This window comes from Pleurodeles waltl, chromosome 6 (genome assembly GCF_031143425.1).
Source record: "Pleurodeles waltl isolate 20211129_DDA chromosome 6, aPleWal1.hap1.20221129, whole genome shotgun sequence".
Taxonomy (NCBI): Eukaryota; Metazoa; Chordata; class Amphibia; order Caudata; family Salamandridae; genus Pleurodeles; species Pleurodeles waltl.
Genome location: NC_090445.1, coordinates 171,778,210 through 171,802,738, shown reverse-complemented (window position 1 = coordinate 171,802,738; position 24,529 = coordinate 171,778,210). Strand labels below are relative to the sequence as shown.

At 40.9% G+C, this 24,529-nt stretch overlaps 1 protein-coding gene across 1 annotated transcript; it reads right to left on the bottom strand.

Moving 5' to 3' along the window:
* Positions 1 to 5,495: 5,495 nt before the first annotated feature.
* Positions 5,496 to 24,409, bottom strand: RPL27 (ribosomal protein L27). Its single transcript, XM_069237756.1, has 5 exons — positions 24,267 to 24,409; positions 22,723 to 22,805; positions 22,374 to 22,543; positions 7,135 to 7,245; positions 5,496 to 5,597 (listed from the first exon to the last, which is right to left on the bottom strand). Exons 2-5 carry the CDS (start codon positions 22,801 to 22,803, stop codon positions 5,549 to 5,551), a joined length of 411 nt encoding a protein of 136 aa, XP_069093857.1. The 5' UTR covers positions 22,804 to 22,805; positions 24,267 to 24,409; the 3' UTR covers positions 5,496 to 5,548.
* Positions 24,410 to 24,529: the final 120 nt, after the last annotated feature.

Below are 24,529 nucleotides of genomic sequence, written 5' to 3'. Positions count from 1 at the left end.
TGTCAAATGTTGCATTGGGATACTGGGGATGGTTTTGCCAGGGGGGCTGTTGGATTATACCACCCCCCACCCCCCAGGAAGACATGAGAGATTACACAATGTCATCCAAGAGTAATTCCCTCAACTAGCGTATATTTGTAAATTGTTGCATAGTATTGAGTAGTTAGTGTGTATGTAATAAATGTACTTTTACTTTATCAAAAGAAAAAAAGCAGAGACTGGACAATCATTTGAGTTTCATGCTTGTGTGCTCGTGAATGGGTATTACAAGACCACACCACCTCCCTTGAGTATCCCTTGGACTGCTCTGCAACACTACCCTATGAGAGTCAAGCGCCACAATGGGGTGTTTGGTTACCAGAGGTGGTCGCGTGCGGACCCATTACTTGTGCAAGCCACACAAGTAATGGCCCACCTTTCAACATAGCTGAATTCAGCAAATCCCACAACAATGTGGGCCCCCCGTCTTAGCTGTTGAACAAGACCATCATCCTGTAAGGTGGATGTCATCCACAGAGGACAATGCCTCAGGGCCAATGTTGTGTAAAATGGATGTTACATATGCTGAGAACAGGCCAGGACTGTTCTTATACCCTTGTGGTAGTCTACAAAATGTTTTAGAAATCTTGAGCATAAGACATTATTATGCAGCTATGCAATTATCAAGGATCCCATCACTTTCACCCAATGAAACAACTCTAAATTGAAGCCCTAAAACGACAGGTCAACGTTGAACAGGGCTCCTCTGGTTTATGTAGCTGTGGGTTTTTAGATTCTGTGGGCAACCAGAGGATGGATTTTTTTGTCTGTGCTGCAACACTTGCAAACGTGTATCCTTTAGCACACATAGTAAAAAACTGTTGGTTTTATTCTGGTGTACCAGAAATCAGAGTTGGCAGCATACATTTGAACGGATGTCTCAAATCGGCAACCACAGATTGGTTAAAAAACTAAGCAGTCCTCCAGACAAAACTGGAGAACCCAGTCTTGTATCAAAAGTGCTTTTTATATAAAGTTAATATCTGCAATGTTCTTGCTTAGTCAGGGCTACTGGAATTGTGCAGCACAGGAGGACAAAATTATGCAGCAGGAAAAGGAACATTGTGGCATGCAATCAGTTTGAGCTACAACCATTTTTTTTTAAATCTTGTACTGGAATGGGAATTTTATGAACACCCACACAATTGCAAGTCTGATAATTCACAACTGCTCTCAGACACTTTCCACTGTAAAATAGTCAGGGATGTAGTCTTGCCATGGGCTGGAGTAAATTGCTTTTCAGGGTGGTAATCGACTCCCTACTAGACTACTGGCAGACTGTTTGTACTGCAGAGGGAAAAAAAACTAAAAAAATTCCTTCCTGAATCAATGCAAAAGGCATCACTAGTCATGGCCCACAAATTCCAGAAGAATTCCACACCAATTATAAATCTTCTAGCATTCAATTTCAATGCTCGTGAGGACAGCAAAATCTTTGGAAAGTTCTTGGAGAACTGCCTAAACGAAGTACACCCATATCAGAATGGCTTTAACGTTAAGTAGAAATACAGTATGGTACATACAACATGGGAGAGATGTCCCTATAGGAAAGTTTAGGGAAACTTATTAAAGTTATTCGTTCTTAAAAAGGTATATTTTAATATAAAAAGCAGGTATCGACATACCTAAAACTTTTGCAGCACATACTTACTCCAAAGCTGGGTTGGAGTACATTTACTACCATTTTGTCATGTTTGGGGCGGTAGTAGCTATAGTTTAATAACAGTGTGCTTTCTCTTTGGTTAGTGGGTGAATAGGTTGATAGTAGCACATATGTCCCTACACCGCGTTACTTTTTCCTAAACCTATCACACTTAGTAGTAGATATTTGCCATTTGCCCACCATCCCCCTCACATTCACTAATGGTGTGGAGAATATTCCATAGAAAAGATCAGCTACATGGGGGATTTCCACTCAAAGGCTGTGAATTGCATTTTGATGTACTATATACACTACAAAATCCAATTTGTGAAGCAGGCCCTTGGGTTTAACTTAATCTGGCAGTTTACAGAAGTTGCGAGGTCCTCTTACTGAGGGATCAAGTTTACAATTTTCATTTTGTGACAGGACTTCTGGAGGTCTGAAACGAAGACACTCCAAGATCATCATTTTGGCCCTTCAGCCATATTTGAAGGGAGTCAGACAAAACATTCATTTCGGAGATCCCACAATAGCAATGTCTCACACAGCTGCAGATGTTCTAGACACATACAGGTTTTAACCATATTGGATGGAACTGCCCTCCAAATACGCTATTTAGATACACTGCAAGCGTCTTTAGTCAGGCCTGCCAAGAAGGGCAGACATGCATTGTGCCAAATATGTGCAACATGTTTGGTTTATTTTTCTCATACAATTGTCCAACCCCTTACTTGCATTTGGAAATCGCACAAAATATGGCGCTTTCAATAGCCCATCTTATATTCAAACTGAGTTAACAAGGTGAAAGTAAGAAGGGTGACCATGTCACAAGGGTCATCATGGTGTTCCCTTTCTTTTATCATTTTCCTGTTTTAGTACAATTAGCTAAGTTAAAATGAACCACATGAAAACGCGTGGATAGAAAGCTGTATCCCAGATGACGTGGAGCCACCTGTCAAGTTTAAAGAGAAATAGCACACAGGAGCACGTCAGATGGTATAGAAAGCTTAGGTGAGCAGGCAGTTAAAAAAATATATATATATAATTTGCGAAAGGACTGTAATTCCATCCATGAGGCAAGAGTACTCTTCCTATGGGAGCCAACATTCATACTATTTCACTTGCTTCATTAGCAACAATTGCACTTTGATCCTCTAAAGTGCCAATAAAGATGTTAAATGAAGAGGGCCTTCTCAACTGACATATTACAAGGTTTTTTTTCTGATTTGAAATTTGAAACACCATTCTAAATTAGGAAATGAAAAAAGTAGTTACCTGCAAATCAGACCACAAAAACCAAACTCGTAAGTGAAGTTAACATTCTAGAAAGCAGTAAAAGCATCAAGAAAATGTTGGAGTATGAATTACACCACACCAAAATAATTGGCATCTTAAAACTGTACGGCCAGCATTATTTCAGGACAAAGTCAGCAGCACAGCAAATAAATGCACAATCGAGTAGGAATCTTATGTACATCTAGGCCCTACTACAAGAAAAGTTGCACACACTACATTGGCACATAGTAGCGTCCCGGTTTCCAGCCTCACCGTTTAGGAATGTTCTTGCCAATGCTACTTTAAGTAAATTCCTCACCCAGCCAACATGTGCACCAACCTACTGCTGTATAAAGAGCAGGATCCTGTGGCGCAGTCAGCCAATTGAGTGGCCATGCAGCTAATTTAGATGCTGACCCCATCTGACCTCAGAGGAGCAGCCAATCAGGCACAAAATGTAAAGTTGACGCTGATCCTACAATTCTGTGCTTGTATCCTGGCAGATTTTGAAGAGAAGGTACGGGGGTAGAAAGAGCAAAGCTTGGTTAAGCAGCTACTAGAGTTGCTAGCTAGAAATGGAAAAGGTTTTTGATTGGTGCTCATGAAATTACCGCCATGCTTGAATGAAGTATTAGACCATTAATTAATTCCACGACTTGCTACACAGTAGATACTTCCACTTCAGAAGGCAGCAATACTAACTACGCACATTCACAAGCACAAACCCCCACCATACCATTAATTTCAGACCACGGGCTACCAAATCATAGCTGCGAGTAAACACAAATCCAACACCCTAGATTAGTGGGGTATAGTATAATGCGAACAGTCAACAATGCCCTGAGGAGACCTAAAAAGGTTGATGTGCACTATTCAAATAACCCATAAAAATTTAAGCCACATCTAGAGGCTTAAGGGAATGCAAGGAGATGGCAAATTTACCTAGAGATCTTTAAAACTCTGACCAAATCAGTCATTAGGTTCTTCTATGGTAATAAGTGAAACAAGATCACAGGATCAAACAAGAGCGTCAGGTAAAAGACCACCCACTTGAATGATTTTTTTTCACTCAGTCACATTTATTGACCCCCCTCCCCACCCCATGGAGGCTCAGACCCATGGAACCACAAGGTGTAGTTTTTAACTTTACAAGTAGGTTGGGTAGCAAGTTGTTGAAAACATACGTTGTTAATCTATATAGGGTGCAACTGTGGTGGTGTCTGGGATTTTAGTAATAGTGCTAGTCTTCAGGTGGGGGAAAATTAGTGGAGCAAATAACTTTTAGGCCTCCAACAAAGCACTCTTTTCCAGGTCACAAACAACTCCAGTTTGATTAGTTTAAAGATGCTTTCAAGTTGGCGTATATTCTCTCGTGGTTCTCCACGTGGGCTTATCTGGCCACCAAGGTTGAAGAGTTAAATTATAATTGATTGCTGGTGCTTGAATACTCACCTAAAAACACAGTGGCCCAAATATACTAAGGCAACATGCTTAGAACTTGGTAGGCCAGCAGTGTTTCAAGAACCCGGAGTTATTAGAAAACAGAAATTCAGGGACAAGAATACTTTCCACCATTAGATACAAACATTTAGAGATTCCACTTACGATGTAAGCCACCAGATCCTCCTTGACAGTCAAAACGACTGGGACACACAGCTTTGTTTTTGTTGCAAACAAGTTCTTCCCATTCAGGATTAGGCTGAATATTGCCCACAGTACATTATCTTCCAGAAGTGCTGGCACCTGTGGATCCGACCTTTTGTCTCTCTGACCATACTACAACTTGGACACTAAAATGCACTAGCCTTATATGCACATTCTATAAATCTGTTCAACTTAAAGTTGCTGAGAAATGGTAGATTTACTAGTTGTGGCCCATCCGTTTTCTTTTTTTAATTTCGTCTGACAGCTGGATATGAAATGGGTTGCTTCTGCCAGCACTGCACAAAAGCTAGGACTAGTTTTGACTTGGCAGCCTCTGTTGCTTATTACCAGCTGTTTAAATGTTGATTTGTGCATATGTATTTATAGTTCTATTTGAACCGAAATAAACTTTACATTGATTTCAATAGACGTGTAACCATCGATAACTGTGCCATTTGTGTAAGCATACCTTGTAATTTAGAATTAACTTTCTTTCCAATAGGCTAACATTGTTCAAGTTGAAAGAGCTTCTTCCTCATTTAAAATATACATGGGTCAAAAACCCTGCGCCAATGGGACCTCTCAGTATTAGTACAAAGCTTGCATATGCTCATTAACCATTCCACTCTGAAATAGTTGCAAGCAGGTGCAGTTGTAGCCCATTGTCGTGTAGCACAAATGAAGCTTGATCTGACAATGATCAAACCCGATTCAGAAACATAACTTGTAGCTAAGAGTATGTAGACATGATTTTAATAAGTATGGAGTCTACAAATAAGGTGGTTTGCTTTCCATACCTCTACTACCTATAGAAGCGCTCTCCACAGACAGGTTAAAAAGGTGGCGGATTTAGCATAGTAAAGGCTTTACAAAATGAAAGTATAAGCAGGCAGACTGGATTTTACATAAATTTTTATTCATGTGCCAGTGTTCCACATTGCCACCAATTTAGAATCTCAGCTTCTGGAAGAACCACTTATTCTTGCCAGTCTTGTATCTGCGAAGAAAAGAAAACTAAGTTAGCAACATTTTACAATCAAACAGAATTACCATACAACAAAAAGCTATGCAACTGTCTAGTCCAGTGGTTCCCAACCTGTTGTCCGGGGACTCCTGGGGGTCTGCGACTGCTTAGGAAATTAAATAATATTAAAAAATTAGGTCCCCAGCTTGCAGTAATGACTAGTGGGGGGGTTTCCCCAGGCTCCAATAATGATAACGTGGGGCCCACAGAAGTCAAAAGGTTGGGAACCACTGGTCTAGTCTCACAGACAATTTAGGAGATTAAGAAACAGTCTGGTTTAAATAATATAAATCAGGGGTGTAAAACTAACAGTTCAGATATTGTGTCAACCTAAAACTCAGATCAACACCATTTTGTCAACAATGCTCCAGATGCAGGATTACAACCATTCACCAAAATAAAAAACAGTGCCCTGAATTATGTTCATGTTGTCTTAGTAAAGGCTCTGAAAGATGCAGTACGCCGCGGTAAAGAAGAGGAGTACTGCACTCTACAGAAAATAAAGTTACTGAAGGGAAAAAAAAAAAAAAAAAAAAAAAAAAAAAAAAGTGTCCGACTGAGTCTTACTACGACACGTAAATCTGACCCTTGAAAGGAGATAAACATCCTAGCCTTGATCTACACCAAAAAAATGAATACAGGATTGTAAACTCGCAGCCTGAACCTACCCACATGCTGACTCAACCACATATTACTTGACAACTGCCTTGTAGCGGAATGCCACTTGCAATGTAACTAAACGTATTATTTCACAAGTGTGACAAAGTGATACAGAATTGCTTTCTGCACTGTAAGCAGAAAAGTACTCATAATAAACTTCTGTATCAAACACTGAAGAAAACACCATAAATGGCAACTAAGATTGTTTGTCTTCGTGGCAAGGCCTCTAAAACAAACTACGTCATTCCCCTGAAAGTCAATCAACTTTGAATGCTAGCTTTTCAGTTATGCTTTGTTAAAGTGCTCTCAAACAAAATGCATACCATATCCATAGCTGTTGTATAGAAAAGCTCCTCACCGCCCAGTGGTATTTATGGTATGGACAACCAAGTGTCTGAATCGCTAGATGTACTTAAAATGCAGTCTCTCTCATCCAAGAAGGCTGCGATATAAAATGAGAGGAACTTGGACAATGGCTGCCAGTGGTGACAATTGCATAGCAGCTGCTCAGGGCCGTCTGTGGCCGAGAGCAGCAGCAGTTCAGCAGCTGCTTGTCACAGCCATGCACTTGCAATAGCTCTGCTGCTGAAATGGAAACAGTAAGGTGGACTTCTGACAGCAAGAAAGCAACAATGCACAAATGCAATGTGGCAAACTGAAGTTGTCAGGCATCTCCATTTATAAATTAATAAACCTAATCTGGTAAATCACACAAGTTACAGTCATACAGAAATGCACCGTTCGGTACAAGTTCCAACATTTTTTCTTAAATGTGAACTAACAGTGATGACTATTGTAATAATTAGGATATCAATAATCACACTGTACAATAGATATACTGTTATCTTACCGTTCCTCAAATTTCACTTTGGCTTCACGTCTGGCTTTTCGTTTTAGAGCCGGGTCCCTGAATACATCCTTATTCACAATGGTTTTGTCAAGGGGAATATCAACGGAGTACCTTTAACAAACAAAATTGCAACTAAAAATCTTGGAAAAGAAAATGCTAAGTTGCAAAAGCAAGTAGTACGAAATGTAAACCTGCAATTTCTACAACCTCAAGCAGTTTCTTCAAAATCAAGCATTAATACTTTCAATAGGAGTATATGCCCTTGTTTAGTTTTAAACTTTTATTATTGAAGCTAAATGTACACACAATCTAAATAAAAGAAAGTAAACACAAAATTTAGCCGCAACGCTGCCTTTTATTTTTTTAGCCCATCTATTAACTTGATAAGTGGAAATACATGTTAATTTTTATATGTGAACTCACAAGTATACGAACCAAGGTCTATTAGTACACAAACATCAAATCCGACCCACTGATTTATTTTTTATTTTATCTGCATAATCATGAATCAACAGTTTACTCTTCTGGTGAGCAGTTGCTTTAAATTGTGTTAATTTTGCACAAGGCCTTCACCACAAATCAATGGGGCTATTTATCTAGTGAAATAAATACCTTTGATGATTTTTGCACAACTCTATCCTCCCTAACTAGGAAGGACTTTTGAGTTCTGGAAATGGCTTTATACTGGTATAGGTTTGCGTTCTTTACAACTTTCAGAGTTAATACACATTTTTTTAAAGTATTCAGTTTTTCAAAAACCTAAATTTCCCTAAAATGTTTTGCAAACGTTTGTCAATTTGGAGTTAGCAAGACCACAAGATACAAACTTAGCACAGGGTTGAGAAATTTCTATAGCCCGACAGCCAGGACATATTGTTTAGGGTCAAGGGCAACTGGTTTTATTTTTGTTCTTGGGACAAGTAGGCCACAACCCCTGCAGCACAAATCCTTTGTCTGCCAGTTTTACAGTACCACATTATGGATTAATGAAGGGCATTGTCTACAGTTAAGGTAACACTTGTGTTAATATGTTAATGCTGTTTGAACTGGTCTTTATGGTTTATTAATGAAAAGCATGTATTAATTAGGGTGAGTGGGCTAAGGAAATGCTGCAAGCTCAGACTGCACTACTGATAGTTCCAGTATAAAAATGTGTACACGTTTACAAACTTTGACACCACAAGACTATGTATAATGCTCCCAGAATGCTCCTTAATTAGATGTAAATATTTGCAGAAGCTTAAAAGCCATATTGAGGATTCATGGTTTCAAAATCAAAACACTCATTTTAAAAAAACACAACTAGGAAATAAATGTTTAGCTTAACTACTGTGAAATGTTGGGTACCATTTCTTTGAAGTATCATTTAGTAAAATGTGTTGAAGCAAGCTAGTATTTCCCAAAAATATATCTATAATGTAAAAATCAGTGTAACAAGTTAAAACAAGATTATGGAAAACATGAAAAATAAACAAGCACTGTCAAATCCAGTAGGTTCAACCTTGGTCGTCAGCCTTTTGGTTTTGTCAACGCATATCTTGTTTTTACGTGGTTTTTGTAAGACTTCACTGTTGTGGGAGCTGTTGTGCTCTCACTATTATAACAAACACTGGCAAAAAGCTAACATATTTTCGTCTCAAAAAAGTACATATTGCCACAGAAGTTACTGGCATTGAAACTGTGTGCCAATACGCACCTTGTGAAAGAGTACAATGCGGTCACTCAAAGTGAAGAAAGCCAGTGGACAGAGAGAGAGACTATTTAAAAAAAAAAAATAATGTTTTGGTTAATGCCAGATCTAACCAGGGACCCAATTCTTGACGGAAGTCACAAAAGCACACCCATAATATCAGGGCTGTGGAATTCCTATCACCTGACACCCAGGACATATTGTTTGGGGTCAAAGGCAACACGTTTTCATGTTTACTTTGTCCTTGGGACAAGTAGGCCCAGCCCCCTGCAGCACACTTTGGCTGCCAGCTTACAAAGAAGGGATGGTCCGTAATGGAGGTAATGCGTATGCCCATACATTAATGGTGTTCAAACTTGGTTCATTATCGAAAAGCCTTTATTATGAGCGCTGTAAATAAAAGGTTTTAAGATTACACTGCACTACTGACAGTGGTTCCATAAAAAATAAAAAAACGTGCACACATTTGAAAAGTTTAACATTATGAAGTATAATGCTCCCAGAATTTTCTCTAATTAGATGCAAATGTTTGCAGAAGCTTGTAGCAAGAGTGATGATTCTTTGCTTTCAAAATAAAATGCTGAATAAAAATGCACGTAGGAAAAAATGTCTCCAAGTTCTTTGCAGAGGGGCCCCCTCCAGTTTCCTTCCACCACGGATTGCCGCATTAGTTCCTTGCACTGAACAAAACTACCTTGTGTGCCAATATGCTCCTTGCGGAACAGCAGAATGCGATCGCTCACAGTAGAACCAGCCTATATCTATAGATATATATCTCCATCTATAGAATTTTAATAAAAACAAAGTGTCTTGGTCAGCATCAGACCTAGTTAGGGACACAATTCTATAAGTCACAAAACTGCGCCCATGCTATGTCTTTAAATTAGCGGCTTTCATGAATTCACAAGAACTTACAGAAGTAGACCAGGAAATCGTACTCCTAGAAAATATTTGTGAACTGTATTTTAGCACGAGCAACTATGCATGTGTAGATTTGCTCATGCGAAAATCTATTGAGTGTTTACAAGTTCAAGTTGACTCCAACCATTTTCCCCCAATTCTGGAAAAACTTCTACTTCTGCCATTGCCCAGAGTAAATTTCCAACCTTTCTCAGTTTATAGAAAAGATTAGAGAAGAGCTAGTGAACATCCTTAAAACATGCAAGTTAATAGGTTTGGAGACTCCAAGGCATTCCAGCCCTGGAACTATTGCTTAATGCTTCCTCAAGCCCCAGTACGTAGATCTGTGGAAAGGTAGCAAAATAAGGAAATTGCTGTAGTAGGGACTGAAATTTAACTGAAAGTATTCAAGCTCTACTATATTTATACATAATTTCTTCCCGCACTACATGGCACCAAAGGAACAAGTAGATATTTTATTAAATTCCACACCCCTGAAAATAATTTTATTTATATATATATATGGAAAATGTCACTTACCCAGTGTACGTACATATGTTCGTGGCATGAGACGCTGAAGATTCACATGCTGTGCACATCCCGCCATCTAGTGTTGGGCTCTGAGTGTTACAGGTTGTTTTTCTTCGAAGAAGTCTTTTTCGAGTCACGAGATCGAGGGACCCCTCCCCTTTCAGCTCCATTGCGCATGGGCGTTGACTCCATCTTAGATTGTTTTCCCCGCAGAGGGTGAGGTAGGAGTTGTGTATATAGTAATAGTGCCCATGCAATGGAGTGCATATGTATGTACGTAGTGTGTTTAAAAGTGATATATTTACAAATGTACAAGTCTAATTTTTTCTCAACTAATAACGGCTACAGGCTCCCGGGGAGGTGGGAGGGCGCATGTGAATCTGCAACGTCTCATGCCACGAACAGATGTACACTGGGTAAGTGATTTTCCGTTCAATGGCATGTGTAGCTGCAGATACACATGCTGTGCATAGACTAGTAAGCAGTTATCTCCCCAAAAGCGGTGGTTCAGCCTGTAGGAGTTGAAGTTGTTTGAAATAAAGTCCGTAATACTGCTTGTCCTACTGTGGCTTGTGTTAACACATCCACGCAGTAATGCTTGGTAAATGTATGAGGCGTAGACCATGTGGCTGCCTTACATATCTCAGTCATTGGTATGTTTCCTAGAAAGGCCATGGTAGCACCTTTCTTTCTAGTTGAGTGTGCCTTTGGTGTAATAGGCAGTTCTCTTTTTGCTTTTATATAACAGGTTTGAATACATTTAACTATCCATCTGGCAATGCCTTGTTTGGATATTGGATTCCCTGTATGAGGTTTTTGGAATGCAACAAACAATTGTTTTGTTTTGCGAAATTGTTTTGTTCTATCTATGTAGTACATTAGTGCCCTTTTAATGTCTAATGTATGTAATACTCTTTCTGCTACAGAATCTGGTTCTGGAAAGAATACTGGGAGTTCCACTGTTTGATTTAAGTGGAACGGTGATATGACCTTAGGTAAGAATTTAGGATTCGTTCGTAGAACTACTTTATGTATCTGAATAAAGGGTTCTTGTATAGTAAATGCTTGTATTTCACTTACTCTTCTGAGAGATGTGATAGCTATTAGAAAAGCTACTTTCCATGTTAAATACTGTATCTCACATGAGTGCATGGGTTCAAAAGGTGGACCCATAAATCGTGTTAAGACAATGTTGAGATTCCACGAAGCAACTGGTGGTGTTCTTGGTGGGATAATTCTTTTCAGACCCTCCATAAATGCTTTTATGACTGGGACCCTGAATAATGAAGTTGAGTGCGTAATTTGCAGATAAGCTGAAATTGCAGTGAGATTTATTTTAATGGATGAAAAAGCTAACTTGGACTTTTGCAAGTGTAGTAGGTAGCTGACGATGTCTTTAGCAGATGCGTGTAATGGTTGAATTTGATTATTATGGCAGTAATAAACAAAATCTTTTCCACTTATTTGCATAGCAATGTCTTGTGGTTAGTTTTCTAGCTTGTTTTATGACCTCCATACATTCTTGTGTAAGGTCTAGATGCCTGAATTCTAAGACTTCAGGAGCCAAATTGCTAGATTCAGCGATGCTGGATTTGGGTGTCTGATCTGTTTGTGTTGAGTTAACAGATCTGGTCTGTTTGGTAGTTTGATATGGGGCACTACTGAGAGGTCTAGTAGTGTTGTGTACCAAGGTTGTCTTGCCCAAGTTGGTGCTATTAGTATGAGTATGAGTTTGTTTTGACTCAATTTGTTTACTAGATATGGAAGGAGTGGGAGAGGGGGAAAAGCGTATGCAAATATCCCTGACCAACTCATCCATAACGCATTGCCCTGAGAGTGAGCCTGTGGGTACCTTTGCGTTTTCTTTTGTTGCGAATAGGTGTATTTGCGGTGTTCCCCACCTTTGGAAGTAAGTCTTTAGTATTTGGGGATGAATCTCCCATTTGTGGATTTGTTGGTGATCCCGAGAGAGATTGTCTAATTGGTTCTGAATTCCAGGTATGAACTGCGCTATTAGGCGAATGTGGTTGTGAATCGCCCAATGCCATATTTTCTGTGCCAAGAGACAACTGTGTTGAGTGTGTCCCTCCCTGTTTGTTACATCGTTGTCATGTTGTCGGTTTTGACAAGAATGTGTTTGTGGGTTATTATAGGTTGAAATGCTTTCAGCGCTAGAAATACTGCTAGTAGTTCTAAGTGATTTATGTGAAACTGTTTTTGCCGATTGTCCCATTGTCCTTGGATGCTGTGTTGGTTGAGGTGTGCTCCCCACCCTATCGTGGAGGCATCCGTTGTGATTACGTATTGAGGCACTGGGTCTTGAAAAGGCCGCCCTTTGTTTAAATTTATAGTGTTCCACCATTGAAGCGAGGTGTATGTTTGGCAGTCCATCAACACTAGATCTTGAAGTTGACCCTGTGCCTGTGACCATTGTGATGCTAGGCACTGTTGCAAGGGCCGCATGTGCAATCTTGCGTTTGGGACAATGGCTATGCATGAGGACATCATGCCTAGTAGTTTCATTACTAATTTTACCTGTAAGTTTTGGTTTGGGTGCATGGCTTGTATTACGTTTTGAAATGCCTGTACCCTTTGTGGACTTGGAGTGGCAATCCCCTTTGTTGTGTTGATTGTTGCTCCTAAGTATTGTTGTATTTGACACAGCTGTAGGTGTGACTTCTTGTAGTTGAGTGAGAAACCTAGCTTGTGAAGGGTTTCTATGACATACTTTGTGTGTTGTGGACACCGTTCTTGCGTATTGGTTCTGATTAACCAATCGTCTAGGTACGGGAACACATGTATTTGCTACCTTCTGATATGAGCTGCCACTACTGCCAGGCATTTTGTAAAAACTCTTGGCGCTGTTATCCCGAATGGCAACACTTTGAATTGGTAATGTACCCCTTGGATTACGAACCTTAAGTACTTTCTGTGGGAAGGATGTATGGGTATATGGAAATACGCATCCTTGAGGTCTAGTGTTGTCATGTAGCCTTGCTGTTTGAACAATGGGATCACGTCTTGCAGTGTCACCATGTGAAAGTGATCTGATTTGATGTATATGTTTAATGTTCTGAGATCTAGTATAGGTCTAGAGTTTTGTCTTTTTTGTGTATGAGAAAGTACAGAGAGTAAACTCCTGTTCCTTTCTGATTGGGTAATAGCTCTATTGCATCTTTTTGCAACAATGCTTGGACCTCTATTTGTAAGAGATCCATGTGTTGTTTGGACATGTGTGTTTTCGGTGGGACATTTGGAGGGAATTGAAGAAATTCTATGCAATAACCATGCTGGATAATGGCTAGGACCCACGTGTCTGTTATTTCTTCCCAGTTGTTGTAGAAATCGGTTAGTTCCCCCCCAACTGGTGTCATGTGTTGGGGATTTGTGACGTTGAAGTCACTGTTTATTTTGTGGAGTTTTGGGGCTCTGGAACTTCCCTCTACTCTTTGGGAACTGTCCTCCTCTATATTGACCCCGAAAACTTCCCCGCTGATATTGGCTTTGATAAGTGGGCCTTGTTGGTGAGGGTTCTGTGCTCTGTCCCCGAAACCCTCCTCAAAAATGTTTTTTTCGAAATGTGCCTCTGCTCTGCGGGGAGGAGAGTGCGCCCATGGCTTTGGCCGTATCGGTGTCCTATTTAAGTTTTTCTATGGCAGTGTCCACCTACGGCCCAAACAATTGCTGTCCGTTAAATGGAATATTCAGGACTGCTGGTTGTATTTCAGGCTTGAATCCTGATGTTCTTAGCCATGCGTGCCTCCGTATGGTCACTGCTGTATTTAGTCCTAGCAGCTGTGTCGGCTGCATCCATTGCTGAGCGTATCTGATTGTTCAAGATACTCTGGCCTTCCTCCACCACCTGTTGTGCTCTTTTTTGGAACTCTTTGGGCAGGTGTTCTATGAAATGTTGCATTTCGTCCCAATCATATCTCGCCAGCAATGCCTGTGAGTTGGCAATGCGCCATTGGTTGGCCGCCTGTGCCGCAACCCTTTTCCCCGCTGCGAACTTGCGACTTTGTCTGGAGGTGGGGCGCCTGAGGTGTGCGAGTTCGCCCTTTTACGAGCTGCTCCTACTACCACCGAGTCTGGTGTTAATTGCTGCGTGATGTACACAGGGTCTGTTGGTTGCGCTTTGTACTTCTTCTCCACCCTTGGAGTTATGGCCCTGCCCTTCACAGGCTCCTGCAACACTTGTTTGGAGTGTTTGAGCATTCCTGGTAACATAGGGAGACTGGTACTGGCTGTGTGTGGACGACAGTGTATTAAAAAGAAAGTCATCCTCTATAGGTTCTGCCTGCAGGGTGACATTATGAAACACAGCTGCTCTTGCCACCACCTGTGTGTAGGCAGTGCTGTCCTCAGGTGGTGACGGTCTCGCTGGATAACAGTCGGGACTGTTATCTGATACAGGCGCATCATAAAGATCCCATGCGTCGGGATCATCCTGACTCATCCCTGTGTGAGGTGGGGACTGCATCATTGGTGGAGTGGCTACTGGTGATAGTTGTGGTGAGCGTTGTGGAGATGGTGGCGGAGTCACTTGTCTTGCCACCTTTGCCTGCTTGTCTTTCTCTTGGAAGTCAAGTTTTCTTTTCATTTTTATTGGAGGGAGAGTTCTGATCTTCCCTGTGTCCTTTTGAATGTGGAGCCTTCAGAGTGTAATCTGGCTCCCCAGCCTCCAGTTCTTGTCAGAATTTGTGTCCTTGCATCTGTGAAGACAGGCCCTGTGTTCCTCTGTGTAGGAACTTGATTTCGGTTCCGAGGCCGGATGTTTCGGTATGGAAACTTTTTCGCCTGTCTTTTTCAGCTCCGAAGACACTTTTTTAATTTTCGGCGTACTGATATCTCGATGCCGACTCATTTCGGTGCCACCCTCTCTGTGTCGAGATTGCTCCGACCCGGGGTCGAGTCTGCTCTGTGCCGGTCTCTCGACCAGAGTCGGATGACTGACACACGCATGCCCTTTTTCGGTGCCGATGCTCGGTCACCTATTTTTCGGGTTAAGCCATGGCCTGCTGGCGGTGGCGTCCCTTGGGCTTTTCCGGATTTTCCGTCAGTTTTGTGTTGGGACGTCTTACTCACGGGTTTTGGCGTCTGTTCGGGATCGACCTCGTCCGAGTCCGCGATGGAGAAGGTTTCTTCCTCTTCCTCCAAGTGTCGTTGTTGTGTCGGCGCCGACACCATTTGTAGTCTTCTTGCTCTTCGGTCTCTTAAAAGTCTTCCTCGACTGAAACGCTCGACGGGCCTCACAGGTATCCTCTTTGTGTTCTGGAGACTAACACAAATTACAGACCAGATGCTGATCTGTATAAGGATACTTGTTGTGACATTCGGGGCAGAAGCGGAATGGGGTCCGTTCCATTAGCCTTGAAGACGCATCTGGTAGGGCCGACCAGGCCCTGCCAGGGAAATCGAAAACCCCGAAGGGCCACCGGAGCTCTTCAAAATTCAGTGTCGATCTGTTGTAACTAACCCGATACCGAACGCAAACTATACCGCCAATTTTCCCGAGATTTTCACTAACTTTCCGAACCGAAACGCGGAGCGAAAAGGAACATGTCAGAACCCGATGGCGGAAAGAAAACAATTTAAGATGGAGTAGACGCCATGCGCAATGGAGCCGAAAGGGGAGGAGTCCCTCGATCTCGTGACTCGAAAAAGACTTCTTAGAAGAAAAACAACCTGTAACTCAGAGCTCAACACTAGATGGCGGGATGTGCACAGCATGTGTATCTGCAGCTACACATGCCATTTAACATACATACATACATATATAGCTTCTTGCATTAGTCCAATTTTACAACTCATGAATTACCAAGCATTTACGGAAGTAGGACAGGAAGTATTACATCTAGAAAAGGTTTGTGAACTGAATTTTAGCGCGAGGAAATGTGTAGATTTGATCAGGCAAAAATCTGTGAGCATGGACAGGTTCACTTTCCCTCCATTTAAACAACCCCCCCCGCCCCAACACACACACAACCCCAATTGACAGGAATACATTTCCAAGCTTTCATAGTATGGGAAAAGATTGGAGAAGAGCTGGCAAAAACCCCTAAAACATACAAGTTTATAGGTTCGCAGACTCAAAAGGGCATTACAACCCTTGAACTATTTTGTAGAAAGGTGGCTAAATAAGGGATTTGTTAGTATTCACACCCTATGATAGATAGTATGAGCACTGGCATAATCAGAGAGGCTAATATAAGAGCCCTTGTGTAATGAGACTGCTGCCATGATTTGTCGCCACACTTCAAAGCATCAAAGGAACAAGTGGATTTTGTTGCAGGACACCTTGATGTATTAAGCGACCTGTCCCATTGACAATTAGATATTATAAAATTCCACACCCCTGTTAGAAAAGTCAGAAAGAGGCAGCTCCCTCCAAAAGAAAGAGAAGAAAAGCAGGAGGGGTGGCACAATAGCTTTGTGACCAACTGACTAGCAGAACCTTTGGGCACGGACTCGGATACAATAACAGGCGATATTAGCAATTGGTTGAATGCACAAATATAGAAACCACAAGTTCATGAAGGCAGTATCAATCCTTGGTGTTACATTAGGTTTGTACAACGAAGTTGAAGTAATGGAAAAGAACACTACTCTTTTTAGTATCCACAATTTAGGGCCGCATATCAGAACATAGATAAGACTGTGACCTAAATATAGTTTAAAATATTGCTCCATTGGGTGTCTATATTCTATTAGTTATTTCAGTGGGACAATATGAATATCTTTGTAAGTAATACTTAAGAGGGCTATATTGTCACTAAATATTTAGTTCTTGATATTCTGATGCCATAACTGCATAAAGTATGACCGAAGTTCTGTTGTGACCGGGAAGAGAGATTATTGTGGAATGGTGGGGACGTAGTAGCAGGAAAAACCCTGGTTTGCAGGGCAGACGGCCAAAGCTTTTGCTTACAACGTAGAACCCCAGTAATAATAAAAGTCCTTTGGTCATCTTCCATGAAACAGAAACTGCAGCACTACATTTACCATCACAGACATTAAAATCACTTTGGTTTCATAGTTAGTTGGTGAGAGGCTGAAACAAGAATGAGCATTAATGGCTTGCTGGTTTAAGGAAGAAGCATTTCGATAGACAGGCCAGGCTAGACCAGACCAGACCAACAACAGCAAAAGGTAGAAAACCAGAAGACGAGCCTTCTCCATAATCACCACTACCAAGGATATGGAACTTTATCAAACCTTAACAGACAAGTTCCATCTCTTCACTGGGCCTGGCTCATCTCTTCCAGAAATACTTCTTTCACAAGTGACCCAGCAAATAAACCCGTTCACACTCTATACTATACCTCTGGCAAGCAAAATGTACTAGCTCTTTACTGTCCCTTCTTGCATCTCATCCCTCTTACTGTGAAATTATTTGCAGATTTAAAGTAAGATTAGCACTATACATATTTAGAGAAACATTCTACGGGAAAGGAACATGCAATGCTTACTCCTTCACAAAACATCTACTTTCTGTAATGCTTGTGAATCAAATATAACATTTCAAATGATGTCCTACTTATTAAATTAAGTACCATTTATTCCAATACTCAACAGGGTCATAAGGCTTACTGCTAAACACTTGGTTATAGCATTGTGAAGAAGACACAAACATAAAAACATAAGCGGAGAGCACCAAGCAAACCTAAAACTCTAGTCTCGCCAGCTCACTACAGCTTTTCACTGAAGTTAAGTTGACAACTTCTGGTAATTGAAACTTAAGCCTCACCAGAATAGGAACACGTCCTGTACAGCCCACATCTGCTGACTGCCAGACAAAAACTCCGCAGCATGGAACATTACAGTTATCACCATTCTTGCGCACAATATATATTTTTTTTTTTAGCAATGAGCTTATCTCAGCATCCACATAGGCATCAGAACCCACTGGAAATGACTACTACTAAACTTATACCCTTTAACATTAGAACACTTAACTCAAATGATTATTCATCTCTGTAACAAAGAGCCTCAAATGTTACTACTGATCTTTACACAAGAAATAGGTTAACAGAGCAAAGACATCTCACATAGCTGCCATATTAAAAAAAACAAATAAAAAAAAAAAAACACACACACAAACACACACCCAAAGAGGTACCAAAACACGTTACCTGTCAAGTCTACACCAGGGATGTGGAATTTAATAAAAATATCTACTTGTCTAAGGGACAGGTTGCTTCTTAAATATATTTGTCCTGTAAGAAAAATGCACTTGTCCCTTTGGTGCTATGTAGTGCGACGACACATTATGGCAGCAATCTCTGATAATAGCCACTCTGATCATGCCAGGGCCTCTACTATAGTAGGGCTTGAATACTTGCAATATCAATCCCTACTATAGCAATTTCCTCATTTGCCACCTTTCCACAGATCTACATATGGAGCTGGAGGAATCAGTAAGCATTAGTTCAAGGGTAGGAATGTATGCAAACCTACCAACTTGCATGTTTTAAGGATTTTCACCAGCTCTTCTAATATTTTCCCATGAGAAAGTTTGAAAATTTACTCCTAACAATGGCAGAAGTAGAAGTTCTTCCATGGTTGGGAAAAAGGTGGCTGGAGGGAAAGTGAACCTGAAAGAGCTCAATAGATTTTCACATGAGCAAATCTACACATGCATATTTGCTCATGCTAAAATACTACTCACAAATATTTTTCTGGGAGTATGATTTCCTGATATTTGTCTAGGAGTACGATTTCCTGGTATACTTCTGAAAGGTCTTGTGAATTCATGAAAGCAACTATTTCAAAGACATACCATGTGTGCAGTTTCTTCAAGAACGGGGTCCCTAATTAGGTCTGGTGTTAACAAAGATATCTCTCTGTATATTGCCTGGGTTTACTGTGAGCGATCGCATTCTGTTCTTCTACAAGGAGCATACTGGAACACTAAGTAGTTTTGTTCAGTGCCAGGAACTACTGTGGCTATCAGTGGTGTAACAAAACTAGAGGGGGCCCCCTGCAAAGAACATTGAGGCCCCTCCTCCCCCACAGACTCTCAGGGCAGGTGCTGTTCTGAGCCCCCCCCCCCCCTGGAGGGGAGCTGCGGGGCATTTGTTATGCCACTGGTGGCAATGTGACCAAATATTTGTTTTCCTTTTTGCCAGTGTTTGTTACAATGGTAAGGGCCTGGCAGCTCTGACAATAGAGTGTTACAAAAGCATTGTCAAAACAAGACACGCACTGACAAAACCAAAAGACTCAAAAGTTTGGATCAGTTGGCTTTGCCAGTGCTAGTTTATTTTCATGTTTCCCATAATCTTGTTGAAATTACAACATTGATTTTCCATTAGGAATATTTTGGGGAAATACTAGCATGCACCACCACAGTTTACTAAATGACGCTTCAAAGAAGTAGCACCTAAAATTTCACAGTAGAGAAATGTTTTTTTCGCTACTTGCATTTTATTCCTGTACATTTTCTTTTTAGGAGCATTAAAAACTTAGCCTCATATTGCTAAACTTTTCAAAAGTGTGAACACTTTTTTTTTTTTACTGGAACCACTGTCAGTAGTACAGTGCGCCCTTAAATTGTTTATTTACAGCGTTCACCCTAATAATGAAGGCTTTTAATTAATGAACCATAAATACAAGTTCGAACAGCATTAACATATGGACACATTATCTCAACTGCAGACAGTCCCTTCTCTGTAAACTGACAGCCAAAGGGCTTGTGCTGCTGAGAGTTAGGCCTACTTGTCCCAAGGACAAAATAAACATGAAAAACTTCTTGCCCTGGACCCAAAACAATGTGTCCCGGGCATCGGGCAATAGGAATTCCACATCCCTGCTACACAATCCTTAAAAAAATAAAAATATATATATATATTATAAACATGCGTTCTTCGGCTGAAATGACAGCCATAAGAGAACGTGTCAACATTTATCTATATCTAGAAAATTTCAAGTAAAAAAAATATACGCACATAAAAGCACAAGACATCTTGCTCACACGGTTTTGCTTTAGATTAAAGTTACTGTTGTAGAAGCCTCAGTGTTAAAAATAAAACATTGAAAATAATCCAACATCCATCAAAAATTAATTAGTCCATGCTAGTTTCTCTTACTCATGGCTAAAGAAAGTCTCATAATCACTGCATAGCAAACCTCAGGACTCCGTAGTTGCTGTAAAAATAAAAGCTTCTTTATGGGATCTAATATTTGTACTACGTAATATAGCGATGAGAATGCATTTACGATGTGCTGTGTAAAGGGAGTACAATAGAATAAAAGTGTAACTGTGCTCTGTCTGCATCGGTCATCACTTGAGCACATGGGAAGGGATAAAAAACATGCGCCTTGGATGGGACAGGCCAACAGAGTGAACAAGATTAAAATACGGCCTTGTGAGGAGAAATCTATTCCAGTGGCTTTCAACCTGTGGTCCTGGGGGTCCGCAAAGCCTCTTTAGGGGGTCCGCGACTACTTAGAAAATTAAACAATATTAACAGATTAGGTCCCCAGCTTTCAGCAATGTCTCAGTGGGGGTCCCCAGATTTTAGTAATGATAAAGTGTGGGGTGGGTCTACCGAAGTCAAAAGGATGGGAACCACTGATCTATTCCATTCATTTGAAACGAGGGAATAGGCATCTGGAGCAGGGCTAACACAATTGCATTCTAAAGGGGCTTACTAGACTGCCTTGCAAGCAATTCCTCCTTGCGAACATAAAATTGGCCTTTTACTGAAACCGTTGTAAAACGCAAAGTATTATCTGGATTTGTGTACAGCTCAGGGATCCCCATATCACTAATAAACATGTGAGTAACATGTCAACCAGGGGACATTTGATACACCATCCAGAACAAAATAATCCGATATTACTGCTCTGGGAAAGTAGGCTTCCGCGTTTCACCAGGGGTTGCAATTTAATATAGTCCTCCGTAAAACCTAAACCAATCTCTGCATTGCAGAAGATGATGGATGAGGATTGTGGTAGAGCCAAAAGTCTATGTAAAAACGTATTTTCAACCTTTTGAATATGAATGACGTCTATGTATGCCCTACACTCTCCTCTGGCTCCATTCGTACAGAAGCAGAGGCATTTGTTTTTAAAGATGTGGACTATTTCCTTCACTGGCTTGTGCCATGGGCTTTTCGCAAAATTAAAGCCAGAATCAACTGACCTCTCAAACTGGAGGCCCTTTATTTTTTAATTTCCAAGTATTATTTGGGGGGGGGGGGGGGGGGGGGGGTTAAGTCTATAGAAATGTGATCCACATATCTAACATTTTAACTTTATTTTTTATACCGGGAAAAGCAGAAGTCTATTAATTTACATGTTAGCATTTAATGTTGGTGTTCAAGGAAGGGGTGTAGTAACTGAATACTGAGAGAAGCCCCATGTTACCACGCTATGAATAAGACTGACGAGTTAAGGAATACTCCACTGCCATGAGGAGTTCTCCTTGGGCAGTTGTCAGAGCTGGGAAGATCCGGGCTGATGCGTGTTCCTTGTGGGCTTATGTTATTTCTTAGCATTTGGAAGCTCGCAAGTACATACATGGGTGACGGTATCTTGCCACATGCCATGTTTAAATCGGCACTTTACAGATATCACAATTAGACCATCAGAAAGGTTTTTATGCTTCACAGTGTGAATGGAAAACACTACATAAATAGTTACAACAGCCAGTACTTCTACCCCCTTTCACAAGGCACCAAAACTTAACTTTTCACTTCGGTTCGAACAAAAATATAAGTGACAAACGGAGTGACGAAAAAGTAGTACCAGACATTACTATACACTACAGCTGAAATACTAATACTGTTATCAACATGAAAACGCTAATGTGAAGGGATTTGAGGGAATTAATTTCCATTCAGAAGTTTAAATGAATGCACTAGTGTACCCAAATTTGAGACATTTGGTAATGGGTAACAATTATAGATTCCCACTCTAAGTCCAGACTTACTTTGGCCTCAACAAATAGAACTGTAAAGCAGTGCTATCAAAAATAAAAATACAGAGAAGTGGAATATTTTCAAGACACCCCCTTTTATTTGTATGAAACCTAGCTGTAAACAAAATCACTTTCAGCAAGCGGTAGATTTAGATTCTTCCATCATCAAGCAAATAAATTTATCAACTGCCCTACCTGGTTGGCATCAAGTGGTTGTAGTTGCAAACCTTGACAAAGGCCTTAATTTTAGATCGCTTAGCAATCTTCTTCTTGCCCATCGTGGCTGTTACTTTACGTGGGTAACGGTCAATGCCTGCCACTAGGGCATGACTGTAAGGTCTGTCTGATGTGCCATCATCAATGTTCTGAAAAATACAAAATTGAAGTTACGAATCCCAACTGAACAAGCATATAAAGGTGGTTATGAACTGCAAAGAAGTGCTTTACATGTGAAAAGCACAGAACTGTCAGGCAGATTCACCAGTTGAGCAATCAAGGATATACACTTGCAAACAGCACCTCGTGTTTTAGTAAACTATATTACCTTCACTATGACAGCTTTACGTCCAGAGTATCGACCAGCCAGGACCAAGACGACCTTCCCCGGTTTCATAAATTTACCCATTTCTGCGGAAAGAAAAGCATGACAAATGAGCCCAAAGTCTTTTTGAACTATAGATTGTGTTGAGCCATGCGATGTCGTCCAATAAAGCTCGCGTTTTCTGACCGTCCTCGTGAATGCAACCTATTCTATAAATATTAGTTTCTCAGCAATCCCACAACAGTATAGTAAGTACATAACAGCTGTCTTGAATATCGGCAATTATAATGATTACGTGTAAAATTTTAACAAAGTACCCGAAGGGAGCTTACTTGAACTAATTAGGATTTCACACCTTAAAATGTGTTGACAAGTTACAGTATTCGGCGTATAGTACAGAAGGTGCGTAAACATAGCTACCAGAAAAGCATTATTTCTGCAGAAAAACGAGGGAATCAATGTGGATTTTACTACCTAGAAACTAAAAACAAATTCTGTTTATGTAACACCCCAAAACATAACGCCTAAGTAAGTTAAAAAGGGGCTCCACGCCAGGCGCACTTGTTCTAGCTACAAGTGCATGGTTTTAATGTCAACTAGAATGAATCTTTTAGTGCCCATTTGTAATACAAATTATGTAGACAAGCTGCTGTTGCAAATTTATCAACTAACTCGGGTGCATTCCCCCAGGCCCAAAAGGCACTAAAGCGCGGATATGAATACTCCCTTTTCAGGGCCCAGGTGATCCAAATGTGGACGCGAGTGAACCTGTTAAATCGTAAAAAGGGGGTATGGCCATTAAACGAACGAGGCATCCAAACATCACATGCATGGAGGAGGTGGGGTCCGGGACCTGCATACGTAAATACAATGTGTCGGCAAGATTTTATCAACGAAAATTATGGGTGAGAAGAGTGCACACTAAAATGTTTTTTATGTCTCACAACATAAAATGCAGAGTAAGAGCCCGTCCAACAGAAAGGAATAAAGAACACTGGATTGAAACAGATCTGCAAAGTGTAAGGAACTGGACTGTCCACCTGGCCCAAGCAAAGTACGATATTCTGCAAGCGAATTCTCAAATAGAAGGTGAAGGGGTTTGGAGAACACAAATTATCAACCTTCAGCAATGAAGAGAATGCTTTAGAGTTGTAAAGACACGGGGCAGCTACCCTTTACCAAATCTAGCATATACGCTATTTTATATGTGCCATATCCAACGAGGAACGTGTCAATATGGAAATAGGATATTGCTACCGTTGAGTACGAAGCACAAATGTACCCGCTATTCTAGACCACTTGTTGTCACTGCCTTGTCAGCGGGGTCAGGGAGGTATCTGTGGGGTTAGGGAACTAAGGAATTCCAGGCCGCCAAAGAAACGAGAGGAAAATAACCCAAAGCCCGCCTCCTGGACAGCTATTAAAGAAAACAGACATTAATGCGCATCGTCCGCATCACACTGCCTTCGCCTAGTCGCCGCCACAGCCCTGTTTGTAGGTTAACAAGAAGGATGGCAGCAGATTATCTATTCTGGCATTTCACTCACTTGGTCTAGCTCGATGGCCGCCCTGAAAAGAAAGGAAGTAGATGCAGGCACGGTCACCTTTGACACCGCCGTCTTCCAACGTCGTCACCCCTTCTTCCGGTAAAAGGGAACAATGTGTAGAGCTGGAAGACGGACGGGCATAGATTTCAATGAAAATGCCGCGCCATCTTGGAAGAGTGACTCCTACATTACCTGTGGACGTATTTCACAGAAAATATCACATTAAAAACAAATTTCTATCCGCTCATATTTTTTTTTTGCAC

Coding starts and splice junctions, on each gene's coding strand:
- RPL27 (XM_069237756.1), bottom strand. CDS start 22,803: ATGGGTAAATTTATGAAACCGGGGAAGGTCGTCTTGGTCCTGGCTGGT. Junction 7,246..22,373: donor AACCACTTGATGCCAACCAG/GTAGGGCAGTTG, acceptor TGTTTGTTAAAG/GTACTCCGTTGATATTCCCC. Junction 5,598..7,134: donor AAAGTGAAATTTGAGGAACG/GTAAGATAACAG, acceptor TTTTCTTCGCAG/ATACAAGACTGGCAAGAATA.